This window comes from Ylistrum balloti, unplaced genomic scaffold (assembly GCF_031769215.1).
Source record: "Ylistrum balloti isolate Yb309-2 unplaced genomic scaffold, AGI_CSIRO_Ybal_v1 Utg369702, whole genome shotgun sequence".
Classification (NCBI taxonomy): domain Eukaryota; kingdom Metazoa; phylum Mollusca; class Bivalvia; order Pectinida; family Pectinidae; genus Ylistrum; species Ylistrum balloti.
The window spans coordinates 1,001,004-1,021,428 of NW_026781932.1; the positions used below are offsets into that span (position 1 = coordinate 1,001,004).

At 36.0% G+C, this 20,425-nt stretch overlaps 1 protein-coding gene across 1 annotated transcript; it reads left to right on the forward strand.

Annotated features, from left to right (window-relative positions):
• Window positions 1–11,469: 11,469 nt before the first annotated feature.
• On the forward strand, window positions 11,470–20,163 carry LOC132565233 (sepiapterin reductase-like). Its single transcript, XM_060229869.1, has 4 exons — window positions 11,470–11,480; window positions 16,626–17,155; window positions 18,015–18,167; window positions 20,045–20,163. Exons 1-4 carry the CDS (start codon window positions 11,470–11,472, stop codon window positions 20,161–20,163), a joined length of 813 nt encoding a protein of 270 aa, XP_060085852.1.
• Window positions 20,164–20,425: the final 262 nt, after the last annotated feature.

Sequence of the window (20,425 nt, forward strand, 5' to 3'; positions counted from 1 at the left end):
TTCCAAGTAATATCATATGTGTAGATGAGCATTATGTGCTTATTCAGAGCTGTTTTGTGTGATATGAATTAATTTCCAGGGGACAAATTCTGCGAGACTGAATTATGTCCTTGTAAAATATCTCAAACGTGATACTGTCCGTCAACAGCAGATTAATTTAAAATCACGTTTGACATATTTTGTCTTCTCTATCTATACACGAACACGATTTTGTCAGATAATTAAAAAAAGATGTATGAGAAAAAATATTTTTTTTCATTTATTTTGTACGTGTTCGTATCGGCATTTATGTCAAAATTCATATTCAACTTCACGCATTTTTACAAGCCAGTGTTGTCGGATATGTAAACATTTATATCGTGATATTGACGCGATACAAACTACCAAGAGGATTGATAACAGAAAACAATATTGTAGGTGACAACTGCTCCGAACAATTTCCAGTCGTTTGAATGGTGTTTCTGATCGTATCAACTGTCCGTATTCTCTTACATCTGTCAGTTGAGGAGTACGTTTTCAAATGAAGTAATATCAGTAGAGCTGTGGAGTTTGTATTTAAAATGCTCGGACTGATATCACTGAAATAATGTATTTCCCGAACGATGATGTGAATGTCACATATATTGATATGTCATCCTCTCCCTGGGGAAATGTTCATGTTGGTGGTGTACATATGTCACAATGATAATTCTCTTATCATTTGGTAAGGTGCTTGTGGTACAACATGTAACAGGTTTCCATGACAACCTCTCTTAAGCATCACACTCCACCAACGCCACCAATAAAGACAATATGGAGATCCTTGGTGATTGGTCAACCAACGTTGGTAAAACCTTGTATTCCAATGGCAGCTGATAATTTTTCTCCCCGCATTTGGCACTCAGGAATTATCTGTCTGGATTTCGTCAAGATCTAAAAAAAAAAAAAAAAAGTCAGCTGGAATTCTATTGTTTTATATTGTAGAAACAAACTTGTCAAAGTGAGACAATGACACAGAGTATCGCGAAAACAGTACTTGTCCAATACCATACAACTTATTACACTGTAACTATTTATAAACATGGTACTGTTTGGTGTTAATTTGGCAACTTGGCAATTTGGAACAGTCTTACATTAGTTTGTGAGACAGGGGGATATCGTTAGCCTAGGGAGGAGGTTTCGGAAGTTTTGAGAAACGGATTTTTTTTTCATCTTATTACGAAAGCTTTCCGTTTTGCATTGTCAGCTTTAAGGCGAGAACCCTCAATGAATGAAGCCACTGGAGCGCTGACAGAGCTTTTCCATAGTTGGACGCAGGGACGGGCGGACGGACAGAGAAAACTATATCCTCCCATCCCGAGGTTTCAGCAGAAGGGGACCGATTAAAATGCATCAAAGAAAGTAAATCCTTTCAGTGTCAATTACTTTAAGTCAATTTTCCTCACATTTTTATTTCTTAAATTGAGTACATAACGAGACAGGCACGCGCTGATATGTCTCGACGTCAACATACAGAGACAACAGTCAAGTGAGGAAGTAATCTAGTGTGCAATACATTTGATGAATCGTTACAACGAGATGTATGAAATATACAAGAACAGCATGGCGAGGGATTTTAATGACAAGACGTCTACACGAAGCTAAAAGTTCCGAAAAGGTCTGATGACACAACGCGACAACGCTTGTAAACAAATTTCTGTAAAGCCCATGCATTTCTGTCATTATCAATCATGTCGATCAGTAATTAGCACGTGTACCCTTACCTATCAGACAGTAACACATGTATCATTACCTATCAGGTGGTAACACGTGCCCCTCACGTAAACACCACCTCCCTCCTCACAACTCTCCACTGTCATCCACAACATCCGGGACACCGCACGCCATGCCCGCGAGAAGAACGACGTTTCCTCTGTGGTCGCTTCAGCTAAAGAAAACCAAGAATAAGACACCTGTATATGCCGTAAGGTTTGTTGACGTAAACTACCGAATACAACAGCAAAACTCAGGACCCTTATTCTATGAGACATGATCATATTTTTTAATTGTTTCAATACTATTTCAATTTTGAATAAAATGTAGTTTAAACTGAAACTCAGAAAAAGGATTGATAAAGATATTTAAAAAAAAAAAAGAGAACCGCAGATACTAACATAAGTAAATGACGTTTGTACAAATAAGCCCAGTTAAAGAGCTCTCAATATAAAGCAATCCGCTTATTGTATGTCAATTTCATAATGACATATTTTTTTATGAAATTTTATGAATTTATAGCAATGTCAAAAAGAAAACATTCCATTTGTTTTTGTTTTTGAACACACTCGAAATGCAATTATTATTGCAGTCATGGTGACTGATACGTTACATTTCGTAACTTCCTTATATTGCCCGCACTAAACAGTCCCATATTAAGTGACAATTAAAGTGCTGCCAGTTTGACTTGCACTGTTTTGTATAATTCAAGTGCAGACTTAGGCTTCATGTTTGTTTTCCGGTAGCTACTTCCTCAATGTTTTTATTGTGTTATAAAAGCGATGGGGTCTCCATTTATTATGTAGGGGCGTATGTAGATATAATGGATATAGATTCCAAAGCAACAGAGAAATTTAAATCGTGATATTTAAGTAAGTTTTTTTGAACTTATCGATTTTGTAAATGATTAATGCAAGCATACCTGTAGTGTCTACAATGATAATGACTCGACATTATTGACACTGTATATATGTCTGAAAGTGAAACTTGAAGAATTGGCAATGTGTTTGTTACCTGTCTTATCAAACCACTAGTAATGTGCAAATATATAGTTCAAAGATAACAGTTTCGCAATTTTTTTCTTCCTTCTTTGTTGAATAGCATCATTTTTGACATTTTTCTGGGCAAATACTATAAAAGATTTCAGTACTAAGGTAGAGCGGGCACCTGTAATGCCTTGTCAAGTCAGTTATATTCCAGGCAAGTCAGTTAAATTTCATGTTGATAAACGTGAGTTATACCGTGTTATCCTGTTGCTAGGAGAATTTATCGGCTATCTCTGACTTTTCCTTTTGGCGAATTGTTAAAATCAGTTCTTTATGGTACATTCAAAACAACAACAACAAAACAAAAACAAAACAAAACAAAAAACAAAAAAAACAAAAAACAAAAAAAAAAAAACGAAGGAGCACGAATTCCGGATGAATGAAGAGTATACTCAAATGGCCTTGTACAAAGTCCAATATCGGGGAAAATCGGCCAACTTGAGATTGACCAAAGTTGATCATGGTATTGCTGGGCTGGGAAAAAAACATATGAATGCAATATGTTATAATGTTAGGATACCCTCTCTGAATCGTGGCGAGTTTGTATAGTGATTAGAATAGGCTGACCGTAAAACACTGTTTTAACCGGATTTGCCGATTGACCGAGCTTAGCCTTTCATAAATAAAACAGTATACCAGCTGTACTCACGTATGTGGCTATTTTGCCCATTTAGAACACATTGATAATTAAAAAGGTAGAGTGTCGTTTATCTAATTTAGATATGAAATAACTTACCTGGTGTCAACAAAAATCCGAAGAAAATCACAATCGGGACACATTTTCCTATAAACGCCATGTTATCAATACAATAAGATCGATAATGGTGTGTAAATATTACCCGGTCTCATAAACCTTAACACTTATATGGTTCACCGTCATAAAGCCGACTTTATAAAACCCTCTCCAAGTTCTGTTTGTATTCTGTAGGATCAAACTAATTCGACTTAGTAACTATCTCAAAAAACCGATACACAACGTGGCGTTCTGAGCTGTGTACTATAAACATTGACATATGAACAGCTAATTATTTCCGCAACGCATGACTCGTCCCGAGTTTCCTAACGGATATATTTTTTAAAAGTCTCGTCTCACATCAGTCTAACAAAGTGAGGGCGTCCATGTGCGTTTTTTCCGCACCTCATTCAGTTACGGAATAATTTCGTTAAATGATTGCTCTAAATCCTGCAATACGAGATATTTTTAATATCAACGATAACAACATCTCCATATGTTAATATTGAATTAAAAACACACCAGCTGATATTGCTTGATATTCCTAATTCACTAACATCAGAATAGTTGTGTAGGCCTTGAACATGAATATATTATTAAAGTTATGAACGGAATCATATTGTTTGTAATTCATAGCTATCATTACACAGAAGATGTAGGTATTGCGTGCCTTTTTTCACGTATATAAATTTATCAAATGTTTTTATTCTTAATGAATGAGGCTGCAGTTTTTACAGTTTCTTGAACTGAAATCATATGCCAACTTATTATTTGGGCGCAAGTTCCATTTCTGTATGACATTTTTGTAGTCAGATGTGATGTCCGGATTGGAGAGAGACGCAAAGCGTTCAATTCTAATTGTATACGTTGTCTCTATTGGTCGATTCCCATGAAGCAACTCAATATGAGAGCCTGAAGTTGGTTCCCAATTCCTAGTTCCTAGTTCCGTTTAAAAAAATCATTTTGTGAAGTGGTTTATTTTCCCCATTGAATTATCATAAGAGCCATCTTGATTCAGGATCTGAATTCTTCCTGAACAACAACTGTTTCCTAATTTCAACTCTGTCACCACTTCGTTTTTGCCATTCACGTGAACATTCATCACTGTGAAGAAGGCGTTAGGGTATGTTCCGTAGCCACAACATACCAAAATCTTTGAAACTTTGATTTTTTTACCTATAATATCAACTAACAACAATTATGATACAGGTTATCTTAACCTATATCAGTCTTTCTGGTTGGCCCGGATGTATGTTCGAGAAGGGTCCAGCTGTTGGAGGAAACCGGAGTACTAGTGAACAGGCAAGTGACGCCCTACTTTTTCACGATCACCGGATGGCAAAAGTGAAAGGCGAGTGCGTTACCACTGCGCCAACCGATTGCTTCAAGTTCGTAGCATTCTGATAGCTTAAAGGCTGATTTGTCCGTTGTCACTGTAATGTGACCGGTTTCAGTTCCGCACAATCTAAAGAAGGCTCACATATCGTAGCCTCCGTCTACTGCTGTGTTGTAGACTGTTAATGGGAGTAGATCGTCATACTAAGTCTCGTCTACTGCTGTGTTGTAGACTGTTAATGGGAGTAGATCGTCATACTAAGTCTCGTCTACTGCTGTGTTGTAGACTGTTAATGGGAGTAGATCGTCATACTCGTCTACTGCTGTGTTGTAGACTGTTAATGGGAGTAGATCGTCATACTCGTCTACTGCTGTGTTGTAGACTGTTAATGGGAGTAGATCGTCATAGTCTCGTCTACTGCTGTGTTGTAGACTGTTAATGGGAGTAGATCGTCTACTGCTGTGTTGTAGATCGTCTCGTCTACTGCTGTGTTGTAGACTGTTTGTAACTGTTAATGTGTAACGGCTCGTAATAGCTGTGTTGTAGACTGTTAATGGGAGTAGATCGTCATACTCGTCTACTGCTGTGTTGTAGACTGTTAATGGGAGTAGATCGTACTGCTGTGTTGTAGACTGTTAATGGGAGTAGATCGTAATACTCGCTGTGTTGTAGACTGTTAATGGGAGTAGATCGTCATACTAAGTCTCGTCTACTGCTGTGTTGTAGACTGTTAATGGGAGTAGATAGTCATACTCGTCTACTGCTGTGTTGTAGACTGTTAATGGGAGTAGATCGTCATACTCGTCTACTGCTGTGTTGTAGACTGTTCTCGTCTACTGCTGTGTTGTAGACTGTTAATGGGAGTAGATCGTCATACTAGACTGCTGTGTTGTAGACTGTTAATGGGAGTAGATCGTCATACTCGTCTACTGCTGTGTTGTAGACTGTTAATGGGAGTAGATCGTCATACTCGTCTACTGCTGTGTTGTAGACTGTTAATGGGAGTAGATCGTCATACTACTGCTGTGTTGTAGACTGTTAATGGGAGTAGATCGTCTACTGCTGTGTTGTTAGACTGTTAATGGAGAGTAGATCGTCATACTCGTCTACTGCTGTGTTGTAGACTGTTAATGGGAGTAGTGCTGTGTTGTAGACTGTTAATGGGAGTAGATCGTCATACTCGTCTACTGCTGTGTTGTAGACTGTTAATGGGAGTAGATCGTCATACTCGTCTACTGCTGTGTTGTAGACTGTTAATGGGAGTAGATCGTCATACTCGTCACGTCAAATGGTGTGATGTAGAATGTTAATGGGAGTAGATCGTCATACTGCTGTGTTGTAGACTGTTCTCGTCTACTGCTGTGTTGTAGACTGTTAATGGGGAGTAGACTCTGTGTTGTAGACTGTTAATGGGAGTCGTCTACTGCTGTGTTGTAGACTGTTAATGGGAGTAGATCGTCATACTCGTCTACTGCTGTGTTGTAGACTGTTAATGGGAGTAGAGATCGTCTACTGCTGTGTTGTAGACTGTTAATGGGAGTAGAGTAGATCGTCATACTCGTCTACTGCTGTGTTGTAGACTGTTAATGGGAGTAGATCGTCATACTCGTCTACTGCTGTGTTGTAGACTGTTAATGGGAGTAGATCGTCATACTAAGTCTCGTCTACTGCTGTGTTGTAGACTGTTAATGGGAGTAGATCGTCATACTCGTCTACTGCTGTGTTGTAGACTGTTAATGGGAGTAGATCGTCTCGTCTACTGCTGTGTTGTAGACTGTTAATGGGAGTAGATCGTCATACTCGTCTACTGCTGTGTTGTAGACTGTTAATGGGAGTAGATCGTCATACTAGTCTCTACTGCTGTGTTGTAGACTGTTAATGGGAGTAGCTCTACTGCTGTGTTGTAGACTGTTAATGGGAGTAGATCGTCTACTGCTGTGTTGTAGACTGTTAGATCTCGTCTACTGCTGTGTTGTAGACTGTTAATGGGAGTAGATCGTCATACTCGTCTACTGCTGTGTTGTAGACTGTTAATGGGAGTAGATAGTCATACTCGTCTACTGCTGTGTTGTAGACTGTTAATGGGAGTAGATCGTCATACTCGTCTACTGCTGTGTTGTAGACTGTTAATGGGAGTAGATCGTCTACTGCTGTGTTGTAGACTCGTCTACTGCTGTGTTGTAGACTGTTAATGGGAGTAGATCGTCATACTCGTCTACTGCTGTGTTGTAGACTGTTAATGGGTGTAGATCGTCATACTCGTCTACTGCTGTGTTGTAGACTGTTAATGGGAGTAGATCGTCATACTAAGTCTCGTCTACTGCTGTGTTGTAGACTGTTATTGGGAGTCGATCGTCATACTAAGTCTCGTCTACTGCTGTGTTGTAGACTGTTAATGGGAGTAGATTGTCATACTCGTCTACTGCTGTGTTGTAGACTGTTAATGGGAGTAGATCGTCATACTCGTCTACAGCTGTGTTGTAGACTGTTAATGGGAGTAGATCGTCATACTCGTCTACTGCTGTGTTGTACTTAATCACGTCTACTGCTGTGTTGTAGACTGTTAATGGGAGTAGATCGTCATACTCGTCTACTGCTGTGTTGTAGACTGTTAATGGGAGTAGATCGTCATACTCGTCTACTGCTGTGTTGTAGACTGTTAATGGGAGTAGATCGTCATACTCGTCTACTGCTGTGTTGTAGACTGTTAATGGGAGTAGATCGTCATACTGCTGTGTTGTAGACGTCTACTGCTGTGTTGTAGACTGTTAATGGGAGTAGATCGTCATACTCGTCTACTGCTGTGTTGTAGACTGTTAATGGGAGTAGATCGTCATACTCGTCTACTGCTGTGTTGTAGACTGTTAATGGGAGTAGATCGTCATACTCGTCTACTGCTGTGTTGTAGACTGTTAATGGGAGTAGATCGTCATACTCGTCTACTGCTGTGTTGTAGACTGTTAATGGGAGTAGATTGTCATACTCGTCTACTGCTGTGTTGTAGACTGTTAATGGGAGTAGATCGTCATACTCGTCTACTGCTGTGTTGTAGACTGTTAATGGGAGTAGATCGTCATACTCGTCTACTGCTGTGTTGTAGACTGTTAATGGGAGTAGATCGTCATACTAAGTCTCGTCTACTGCTGTGTTGTAGACTGTTAATGGGAGTAGATCGTCATACTCGTCTACAGCTGTGTTGTAGACTGTTAACGGGAGTAGATCGTCATACTCGTCTACTGCTGTGTTGTAGACTGTTAATGGGAGTAGATCGTCATACTAAGTCTCGTCTACTGCTGTGTTGTAGACTGTTAATGGGAGTAGATCGTCATACTCGTCTACTAGACTGTTGTTCGTTACTGTCTTGCTGTGTTGTAGACTGTTAATGGGAGTAGATCGTCATACTCGTCTACTGCTGTGTTGTAGACTGTTAATGGGAGTAGTGCTGTGTTGTAGACTGTTAATGGGAGTATACTCGTCTACTGCTGTGTTGTAGACTGTTAATGGGAGTAGATCGTCATACTCGTCTACTGCTGTGTTGTAGACTGTTAATGGGAGTAGATCGTCAACCTGTCTGCCGTCTACTGCTGTGTTGTAGACTGTTAATGGGAGTAATCGTACACATAGAACTGTTTCAGTAGCCGTCTACTGCTGTGTTGTAGACTGTTAATGGGAGTAGATCGTCATACTCGTCTACTGCTGTGTTGTAGACTGTTATTGGGAGTCGATCGTCATACTAAGTCTCGTCTACTGCTGTGTTGTAGACTGTTAATGAGAGTAGATTGTCATACTCGTCTACTGCTGTGTTGTAGACTGTTAATGGGATAGATCGTCATACTCGTTACTGCTGTGTTGTAGACTGTTAATACTTTAGATACTGCTGTGTTGTAGACTGTTAATGGGAGTAATATTCTGTTCAATAATAAAGTCTTACTGCTGTGTTGTAGACAATGTTGCAATACCAAAACAGTCTAAAAAAAACGGACTGCTGTGTTGTAGACTGTTGGGAGATATTTTTTTTAAATTTCAGTCTACTGCTGTGTTGTGACTGTTATCAATATAGAAAGGCCGACAATGGACTTAGTGCCGAGATACCGGTACCCAATAATTATACCCATACACATAGTTGTCCATATATACACAAAGATATACAAAAAACTATTGATTAGGTCTGTAGTCTATAGGATTTATACTATCCGAGCTAATTGTGGGGTAAAACCTGAGTCGATATATATCACAGCGTGTCCTTAAACTTTGTGTCATTCTTAAACGCACTGAGAAACTCTTATGAATTTCATATTCACATGTATACACATTCAAATCAATACTATGGATTTCCAAATGGATGACTACACACAGTACACGTAATAAAATATCTAATTAACTGATAAGTTATACAGTATATTGTATCTCTTTTTCGGGGGAAAATAATCAATATACATAGTGACAGGTATAGAACCCACATTTTTTTTTATATCCCATAATTTGTATATTTACATATCAGAGCTGTTCATCAGACAGATACATAACCTTTATTTTTATGTTTTATAATTTGTATAATCATATATCAGCGCTGTTCATGTTTCAGGTAGAGAATCATATTTTTATTTCATAATTTGCATATTTACATTTCAGAGCTGGATTTTTAAAAAATCTTTTTACACATTTACATTTTCAGACCGGTACAGAACCTATATGCTATGTTTATTAAAGTGAGTTTTTATACGTTTGAATAATTTTATATATTCAACAAACGTTCACTTCAGAGGTTATCCTGTTTGGACACAATGTCTATTTATATATATTCAGATTAACGCAAAGTACTTATAAGAGACTTTACCTTCTGCAGGTTTCTCACATAGTCCATCCAACATATAAATATTTCTTTAAAGACTTTGGTCTGTGTTGTATATCAAATATTTTATGTCATTAGTTTAAGGACGGGTTTTTTGGAAAGCTGCGGTATATTTGTGTAAACTTTCTTTGAAAAGTGGGAATTGTTGCCACTAGTTATTACCATGTTGAAGTTTTAGTGACACAGATTGTTAACAGGACACTCTGTCTTGTGGTGCCATACTGAAAACGGGCAAACAAAACCCTCAAACGATTCCCAGCGCAAAGCAAGAGGAATTACAATGTAGCTACTCTAGTTTGTGTCAACCAAAGGCATAAGAATTGTCTGCCAAGCAAGGCAGATATATGGGGAGAAAATGCCCGAATATGTTTGTCTCTAATGTACAAATGCAAAGGAGACAGCAGACGATATTCGCTAAAAACAACCAGCTTATTTTGTTCTGAGAAAATCAGTTATGAATCAGAAATTAATTTTCCGACATTTTGTTGCGGGACATCAATACAATTGATTGTGTGATAATTACCACAAACCCACAGTACAATTCACATCCGTGGTCAGTCTGAAATCTGTTATCAAAAACTGAGCAGTGTTGAAGATTTGAATTAGATAAATGTATACTATGAAAGGAAAGATCAAACGTATAAAGAAAAAATAAAGATCACACAATAATGGGTGCCAAAGTCCCTCTGGGATCACTTGTTTAATTAGCGAAAGTGAGGGTAACGATTGTTCATGGCACTTGGTTTAACCTTTCAGGGTCGGTCTCTTCAACCTAAATCTGAATTATGTTAAAATACAGATCTTAATATAGCACTCCGATACTTGAACGAAAAGTATCGGATTGGTACATTAAGATCTGTATTTCTAATAAGATTGAGTAAGCTTCCTGCTTCATCGAGGAAACCCGACATGTAAATCTTGGTCAGTCCAAGTACGTAATGTCATGTTCTCAAATGATAACCACGTATACAACAACAGAACCAACTGGCAAACTAACGGGCATTAATGGTTTACTCATATCCTGTGATATGACCTTAAAACCTTAGATGATGAGGTCAACAAACATGAATCCCGATTTCAACTTAAACTTATCTTATCTCTTCTGACCTGGTAACTGAAGAGTATACTACATGACTTTCCCATTTAGCGAGGAGTTGATATCGGGTGATTATGTGATGGGATCGGTCATGTGTTAAGAAAGATATCAATTTTCGTAGACGTCTATCGTTTATTTCAATGCCCTGTTGTATTGTAAACCCAAAACCTATTATGAATTAACGAAACACATAGTCAAAAATAGTCAATGGAATTTTCAATTTCTTTTTAACACAGAAAACTTATCTATTTTAGGATGGTTGGTACAATTATAGAACTGATGGTATCTTAGTATTGTTGTTATTGACTTTATCTCTTGGTTTGACCTTGAAACAGTTTAGTATAATTATGTGTACACAAAGTCCAAATAAATCCATAAGCTGATTGCAGTTCACACTAGTGGATGTTACCAACCTTAGTCACATTCCACGTCACCATTTTGTCGGTTCACATTTACACGAACCGCAATGCTGACGTAGGCAGTCTGATCAATTCATACCCTACTATAATACACGGATACCCAGTCTGTCAACGAAAAACAATTGGTGCAATTGTACATGATCACAAGTCAGAGCTCTCTTAATGTGAAAGATCTGCTGTATCAAGAACCTTTTATTGTACTTTTTTTCAAAGTAATGTATGGCGAACGCCTGCCAAAGTGTTTGTAAATAACAACATGGTAAGATGGTAAGTTGGATTCATTTAAATATTCCTACGATTCATAATTTTTAATAAGTTTATCAATTTCAACCGAATACAAAGTTTTAAAATTTGACTTTTTGGAATTGAAAGCTTGCAAGCTGGATGACTGCGTATCAACCCAATCTTTACCCTCATGACATAGTTGTAGCTACCCTGTACTTATATTCACAGATTAGTTGAAATAAGGCAGTAACTGTAAATGTAGTGGTAGAGGACGTCCGTTAAAATACAATCATTATGATAAACAAAATGGAGAAAGGAGAGAGTGTCTTCCTAAAGAAATAATTTTATTGTACAAACTTTCATAAGATTACGTTTTTCCTATTTTGCTGTGAAATGTTTAGGAAATTGGCTTTTCTTACAATTAAAATAATTATTCAAAACAACGACTAATAATTCTGATTGAAATGTAGTGAACCAAACTTAATCTGATATAGTATTTGTGTTAACTTTTAAAAAAAAAAATGAATAAATTGTTAAAAGTATTGAAACAATTGATGTTTGGGAGTTGCTTCCCTTACATCATATATTATGATAATGCCTATATTGAATAGTGTGTATGTAAATAGCATGTATCAGGAGAAAAAATATTGTGAGTTCATCGCATAGATGTCTATTATTGTGAAAACATTGCTGTTATCGAAACAAAACCAATAAAATTGTCATAAGGCGGGAAATAATGTCGTTGTTTCATTAATCCTCCGTTGCTTGGTGTGTTACTAGTTCTTGGTTAACATGTAACATAGAACTCATCTTACAGCAAGGTTTGATTATATTAATCTCCACAAGGTCATTATAACATTTTTAAGTAACTCCAGCCAATAATCTAGAACCGCAATCTTACGACTAATTTGTAAAGGATATCGACCCAACTCAGAAGAAGACCATGTAGGTATTCACTGTTTATTTTACGTCAAGCATATTTCTAAGAACAATAATTTCACCTTCTTTAATAAGGTGCATGACTAAATCCTCAAACTTCCTACACATAATTTAAGTAAACATACAATGTATGTATCAAGTAACGACAATTCATAGTTTATTTTCTATATTTACCTGTTTAGAAGGAAATCAGCTCTTTTGTCTGGAACAACTAAAGGTATTGAAAGCAATTATGAATTTACCATTTTAGTTAAAAATTAAACAAAGGTTACAAACTTTATCTGTCAATTCAATGGAAATACCATATTCATCAATCCATTGTTTGATTGGGAAAATACTCTTAATGTTCCTAATACGACGATTCAATATCTATATTCCATCGTGCAGAACATGAATATAAAACATCTAGTATATTTTAGAGATCATTTATATCTTCCGATAGCAGGACGTTACCGCCAACGTAGAGCTTTGAATTCTTCTATGGACTTAACTCTATAAAACTTCACTGTGTCTCCTTCGCATGCGAAATTCCTTTTTCCCGTCAACTACAAAGATATGGAATGACACAAATTTTGATTACTTTCGATTCAATTTCATCAATTATCACTAAGACAGAAAGAATATATATCAAATGCTCTCAGGTATGCGGTTTACGGAAATTAAACATACTGAATTTTCAATTGAGAAACCGTTCCAGATCTATTGATTACTACCTTTTTAAAGCTAATTAAATAACCTTGACATTCATACTAAGGGGCCCTAGATCATACATTATATCGACGGCATGCAATTTACAACAATTGATAAAAAGTTAAATAAACGAATTATAGACAGAACCTTTTGTAATCATACATCTTCAAATAGATAAACTTTCTGCATAGACAATAACGGAAATTCATTCATAAATACCATGAAATAAAGACACGGTTAACGTGTATTCACAAGAAAACGGAACGGTGTACAAAACCTCAGTATACCGTACCGCATTTATAGAAGCGATTAGGATGGGCACAAGCGGAGCACTCTTTTAGGGAGCTTTGTTCATGTGACAACCCATGCTTGACAGGAAAATCACACTTGGCTTCTTTTTGAAGACGTGTTTAATACGCTCTTGTATTCTGTACATATACAACAGGACAAATCTTAATCGCGGTGTTTCAAATCTTTCATTTCACATGCACTCATTTCAGAATACCAATGAAAGCAGACAGTGAACTAATGTCGAGCTTTGCATTTTGTAAATTGTGGAAATGAATTTCGATCTTCACCTCCGTTTAACTGATTTTATGTCATTGTTTTTACATGCTATCATTAGGTATCACGGGATAGGTAACGTATATAGAACGTATGTGAGATCCGCAACACCAGAGAATAATAGCTTCAAAATCTCACCATATCTCAGTTTTTTTTTTAGAAAATATTGCTATATAGTTGGTTATTTTAAACATGAATACCTCCTAACAGTTTGATTTTATTCGTTGCATTGAATTTTAAGTGAAACAGCACCATGTATGCAAATGACTCTAAAACGACATAGACGACGTCATGACACCAATATAAGACATGCACCAAACGGAGGATGGTGGGCGTGTTTTTTCTTTTTAAAACGGAGAATTTTAAACGTCACTATCTCCAAATTTGACAACATATTTAAATGAGTTATTTAAATATGCAAATTGAATTTTCCCGATATTTTCGATTTACGCTTGATCAGGATATACTTATTATGTAAGCAATCAACACGGACTAGATGAATTCGATTTTAATTTGTTGGTGATTGGAATATCGAGGAAAGCGGACTTACCTATTACCTTTTCACTTTTTTCCAAGGTTTTATCATCGCAACGTAGTAAAATGTTACAATGAACGTGTTTTTTTTTCATTGAATGATATATGACTAACCAGTAATCATTGTTTGATTCCAATATGAGCTTTTGTATTATATATTACTCATAGATAATGTGAAACACATACTGCTGGCGTCATCTTACAGTGTAAAACAGGTTATCTGTCGTACGACATTTAACGTACACTTACAGAAAAAAAAACTAGCGAATAGATACTTTGTTTCCTCAATAAAAGATCAGACTTATGTAATGTATATTATTTTGGTGATTTTTAGTGTAAGGGTAGGGGTGCAGTGCTTGTTGATTTGGAGATATTTGAATTTTTGGCATTTTAGCATAATCAGTCATTAATGTACTGACCACATCATTGTCATCTTTGTTTTTCTTGACACTTGTTTTGCATTCCACACAAACACAAACACAAAATATGATCAATAGATGGAGTAAACTACATACTTAATAAGATTCCTAAATTTTCACTCTGTCATATGTAACGCAACGATAGCACAGTGGTAAGCTCTCCGCTCTCGACTCCAAAGGTGCTTGTATCGAAACTTCAGTTGACATCTTTTTTTTCAATCGAAAAGGGAAATTACATGATATAGAAACCTTTACGACATTGTTACTATTTTTATGTTTGTCCCCTATACTTTTATAATCGAAATCTATATGACAGTTACAACCTCTCTTTGAGAATTTAATTAGATTTACTCATATATGGCGATCAGAAATTAAGTAAAGATGATGATATTTCTTAATTGCAAAAAAAGTAAAATAGGGATTTGATTAATTGTGACTCTCTCTCTCTCTCTCTCTCTCTCTCTCTCTCTCTCTCTCTCTCTCTCTCTCTCTCTCTCTCTCTCTCTCTCTCTCTCTCTCTCTCTCTCTCTCTCTCTGACTAATCCTTTTACCTTATCATATGTCATTTAAATATGTTTAATCTAACAAGGTCTATTCATTGGACCGGTTATCTCGAGAGCTGTGTCATGTTGTGTTGAAATATGTTGTCGTATATATACACTGATAATCCTATATATTTCAATCATGTTCCATAATAATGTAGAATTCGTTATTTCAAACTTTCCTTCAACAATATTTTTGCAGTCCAGATCAGCATTGAACATTTCCAATTAAATAGGTATTAAATTGATACAGATACCCCACTGCACTCGTATAAAATGATATTGTTATAAGTATATGAATAAGTATATGTCGATAAAATGAAATACATACATTGTGGTGATGAATTTTTTCACGTGATCAATTATGTGATTTTCAAAATTTTAGTGATTACTCAAATGTATTATGAAGTCGTTGTTGTTAGTTCATTAAGGTTATATTCAAGATTTTCAAACAAACTACTGTCAAACCTATGGGAAGTAAATGTGCTCTTGTTGGCTGACTTTTCAAGCTAAGCTAATTTAATGAAGAGTTTATCAAAAGTTGATTAATTTCACCTTCAGATACATTGATGAAATCTTACCTTTAAATAACAAGAAATCTATTGACAATGTCCTTAAAACGACTATAATGTTAAAAACACTACGAGAAAAAGATATAAAACGTTCCATTTTCCTATAGTATGTTACAAAACTAAGACTTTCTATTAATTACTAAGATTAAAAGTCACTGCAACCTTTTTTATTGATATCTAAAAAATAAAGAATGTAAACATCCTGATCTAATGCATACATTACCGCTCGCAAACCTGATGGTGCGCATGCGTATAGGCCTAGAAAGAAACTACAAAGTTATAAACACAAATATTGATAAACTTGTCACAAAGACAATAATAATATCTAACAAATGCTTTCAGATATTGTGTTTACGTAGGTAAAACATATTCAATTTCCAATTGAGAACCCGTGCCAGCTCTCTTTGGATTTGAAGAGAAAGTTGGCGACGACTGACGCTGGACGGCGCGGTATGCCAAACCAGGAGAGCAAAAACAGATACCGTGCTAAAATATTTCAGCAACAGGTTTAGTTGTCTCGATGTTAAATTAGACGAATGCAATATGTATCGTCTGAAATATGAAGGTTACCACGATCTAGGTCAAAGCTGTCAAATTACATTTTCTATAGGAGCGCCATTTAGAATATTTTCCATTGTGACACTGTGACATGGTTATTCAACCAGAAAATGTACATTGTCGACAGTAGTGTCAAATTATTCCCTAGATCTATGGTGCACCCAAAATTGCACGGTCACGCACATTATCATCACAAAAGCTGTCCCAAAAAAAGTACAGGTGTAAACAAGAACATATTAAGCACTGAACGTAAGAAAAGATGCAAAGACGTTCGACGTGTTGACTCCTCCATACTATCAAATACGGTGATTGTAGAGTGGTTACAAGTATACCACTGTAGGTTGCACAATATATTGCCTAATATAAAAGGAGCTCTGTAGAAACGCAGAAGAGTTTTGTAGCGATCACTGGTGCCAGTAGAGGACTTGGGAGATGTATAGCACTGCAATTTGGAGCCAAGTTTCCTCCTGATTCGGGTTTGGTTCTCATGGCAAGAAATTTGGAAGCTTTAGAAAGTGTCAAGTCGGAAATGATATCTCAGTCTCTTAATGTCAAAATTGTGGTCCGTCAATACGACCAAGGCAATACCGAAGACGCTGATTATTTCAATGATATATTCACTGACCTTTTATCGACCAACAACATTTCTCCATCGGACTTTGAACAATTTATGATCGTCCATAATTGCGCCAATATCGGAGATGTTTCAAAGCATTCCTTAGAACTATCCGACGCCAAATTTGTCCAAAAGTACTTTGATGTCAATCTGACAGGAATGATTTTACTAAACACAAGCTTCTTCCGTACCTTCTCCGATTCTACTAAAGCTCGTGTTGTAGTCAATATGACGTCAGCAGTTACATCGACGCCCTTGCCGACTATGCATCTGTATTGTGCAGGTATGTATGAATATTCGCTTTAACTGTTTTGATTATATTTTATCTTTCTATATACTACAGTAACTGGGAAAATGCGAGCACATGTTTGAGACAAGATCGGGCAAGTGACATCATTTTTTCACGTCGGGTCGTGACTCTTATCAAGGTAACCGGAATGGGGTTTTTTCATGCAAAAAATATCATAACCTTGCTATGTATCTTTGGAGTTAAAGTAGAACATCCATGTCTCCTTCCATTAAAGTTCACCCTTTGAATTACTATTTTGATGGATCGTACAGAGAAATAAAACAATTTTCAACCATGTGGTAGACACGGATGGTCGTATATCCCTAAACTATATGCCACATTTTAATTTATTCAAGTCGTGGCATGGTTACGTGTATCACATATACTTGAACTACTTCTGAACCTATCAGATATATGACTATCATAAAATATATTCCCTGAATTATGAAAGTAGAACACTTTCCTTTCTTGATTCATCATTTCTTTCGGTGATTATTTTTCAATCGCTTCTTGACTGTCAGAATTTAGGTCCATAGTATCACTGACGAGTCCTAGAAGACACACAAGTGAATAGCATTGAAAAAAAGGACGAAACAGCTGAATGACGCATTCAATCATTACTTAGCTCTACCTAATGCTAATTTGTATTGAAAGAATTCTAAAATTGTATTGAAATGTGATAATTACATGAGGTTTTTATGCAGTGTCTCAAAAGAGATCATGTCTTTCGTCATTATTACAATTTTCTCAATTTCAAAATTTTGAGTTTTGTATTGCCTGTGTTCGTCTTACATTTGGGTCAACTGTCTGTTAAATGTATAAGGTACTGAAAAAAATATCTTACTATCTGTAGGTAAGGCTTCCCGGGACATGTTTATGCGCGTGCTTGCCGTTGAGGACCCGTCTCTCAGAATACTAACTTTTGCCCCAGGAGCCTCAGATACAGATGGGACGCGAGGAATCGAGGCAAACAGTCGGAGTAAACCTTTGATCGAAACACTAAAACGTAAGTAATCTGATACAAATATCGCAAGCATAAGCTAATCACTTGAGAATACCTGGTGATTAAAAACTGAGCTTCAAAAGTGGCTTTATCTTTATCATCCTTCATTAAAATTCCTTTTCCCTTCTTTCAACTTGGTTTTGAGCACATTCTATGGCACAGAGACAAAATGATATCATCGACTGACAGACAATTATAACAATAACATTACGTCACAATATAGGTTACTAAGTAACGTACAGTGTACATGTAATGTAATCACCTGAAGATGGCCTCGAGGCCTGAAAACGTTAGTGATATATTTGTTTGTCATGTTAAGTGATTAATTTTCTCTGTATATACGATACACAAAGATTTTATTATTTTTAAATTATATATATATATATACGGAAAAGCGAAGAACAGGCAGAGTTTAGCATTGTATCTGCCGCATCCATTGCTTGGCCTAAAATGCAACTAAACTTTAGGTGTTTTCTTTCTAGACAACCATTTTCTTACCAATGTAATTTGGCATTGCCTTTGTTTTGGCCTTTAGTTGAGCGTTCGCTACTATAGGAAAGACATTCTTTTCTCCTGGCCAAGACATACCAACCAGCGTTTTCAACAATGGGCTTGAATAGTTCGCTTGTCATGAACATTAAAAAGTTTCTCAAAACCTATTCTTCAACATGCAATAAACCCAATTTAGACTCTTGAGTCGTTTGGTTATTTAGTAGAAACCGTTTGAAGATTGATCCCTGAGCAATGAAAGTTCGTCAATGGCAACTGACAAGGGTTCTTTTTGACAAGATTGCACAGCCAATTGGACTAAACGATAGCCAAAACCTTTATCAATTTTCACCATTAAAAGGCAAAAATTGTGAAAAACAATGTAAGATTAATAGTCAATTGTATGACATACCTTTTAGACAAATTTGAAATTAAAATTTGATTGATAAAAGTATTAAGATTGAACAAGAGAATATAACTGATGATGAAAACAACTCTACACCTCATATATATTTACACACAAACATGTACATGTACAGTGACACTAATTTCAGCATATATTAGTACAGTAATCCTTTTTTGTTTTATCGCTGACACACCCCATGTAAATATTGGTCAATCCAAGTAAGTAATGACACGTTCTCCATTGAGAAAAAGGTATACAACAAAGGAACCAACAGGAAAACTAATAAGCATCAAATACGTCCAGATTCATATAGCATTAAGAAATGGACAAACATTAGAAAAACTAAAGAAAACAGTGATCCAATTGTAAAGTGACAAAGTTTATTATGAAGAAAGTTCTGTTCTTTATATTTTGGATGTTGTTTTGTAATACATATTTGTTCTTCAAAATATCTGTCTCTTTGATGATTTCGGTATACTATGCATTGTGCAATTGGATAAAACATTTGTAACATAATATAATATATTCAGTCAACATTTACGTGGATATTCGATAATGTATTCTGATGTTATTAGAGGAAAACATATGCACTAAACATTGTGTGTACACCTGGATTTCTATTTGTATCAATTGCACGATATTTCTTAATCTTAACTTTTTCTTTATATATAAAGAGCTTTATGAAGTACACATGCAGTGGATAGCATTTTTCAATACAAATTTGTAAATGAATATAGTAGATGAATTGTACTGAAACATACATGTATCTTGTCCTTCCAGAATTCGTTAGTGACGCAAAGGGACTAAACATTAAACTTACGTAGAGGTTCAATATTCTTGTTATCATTATGAAGCTCTTGTTTCGCCAATGAACAATAAGTAATCATGAAAGATCTATACGTATTCATAGTAGGTTGTTTGAGGAATTATTGCATAAGGCAACAAAGCCAAAATTGCTTTATACTAAGTTTATGATTTATTTCAGAACTTCGGAATAATGGTAAGATAACATTTCCAGAAACACCCATCAGCAAACTAGTGCAGATACTGGAGGAAAACTCTTTCGAAAATGCTGTGTACGTAGAGAGTGACAAGCTCTTTTAATTCTATGCTACTTTGTTATACCGCATTATCAAAGTAGATTTTTAAACCGAAACTTCCATTATTTTCTATCACAACCATTTTTTCATTGTTGTTGCAGATGCCCTTTAAGCAACTCATCCCTGAAACCCAATGACTCCTTTCATGAGATTTGCCAATAAGTCACCTGCAACACATATTAACAATAATTACATTGTCTTTTTTACTTCAGTAATATGAATATTTATTGTTAACATCAAAATGACTAATAATAATTAACTTAAAG

Excerpts from the sequence above, each read along its gene's own strand:
- LOC132565233 (XM_060229869.1), top strand. Across the intron at positions 17,156-18,014 it reads TATGCATCTGTATTGTGCAG|GTAAGGCTTCCCGGGACATG; the intron begins GTATGTATGAAT and ends TACTATCTGTAG. Across the intron at positions 18,168-20,044 it reads TTTGATCGAAACACTAAAAC|AACTTCGGAATAATGGTAAG; the intron begins GTAAGTAATCTG and ends GATTTATTTCAG.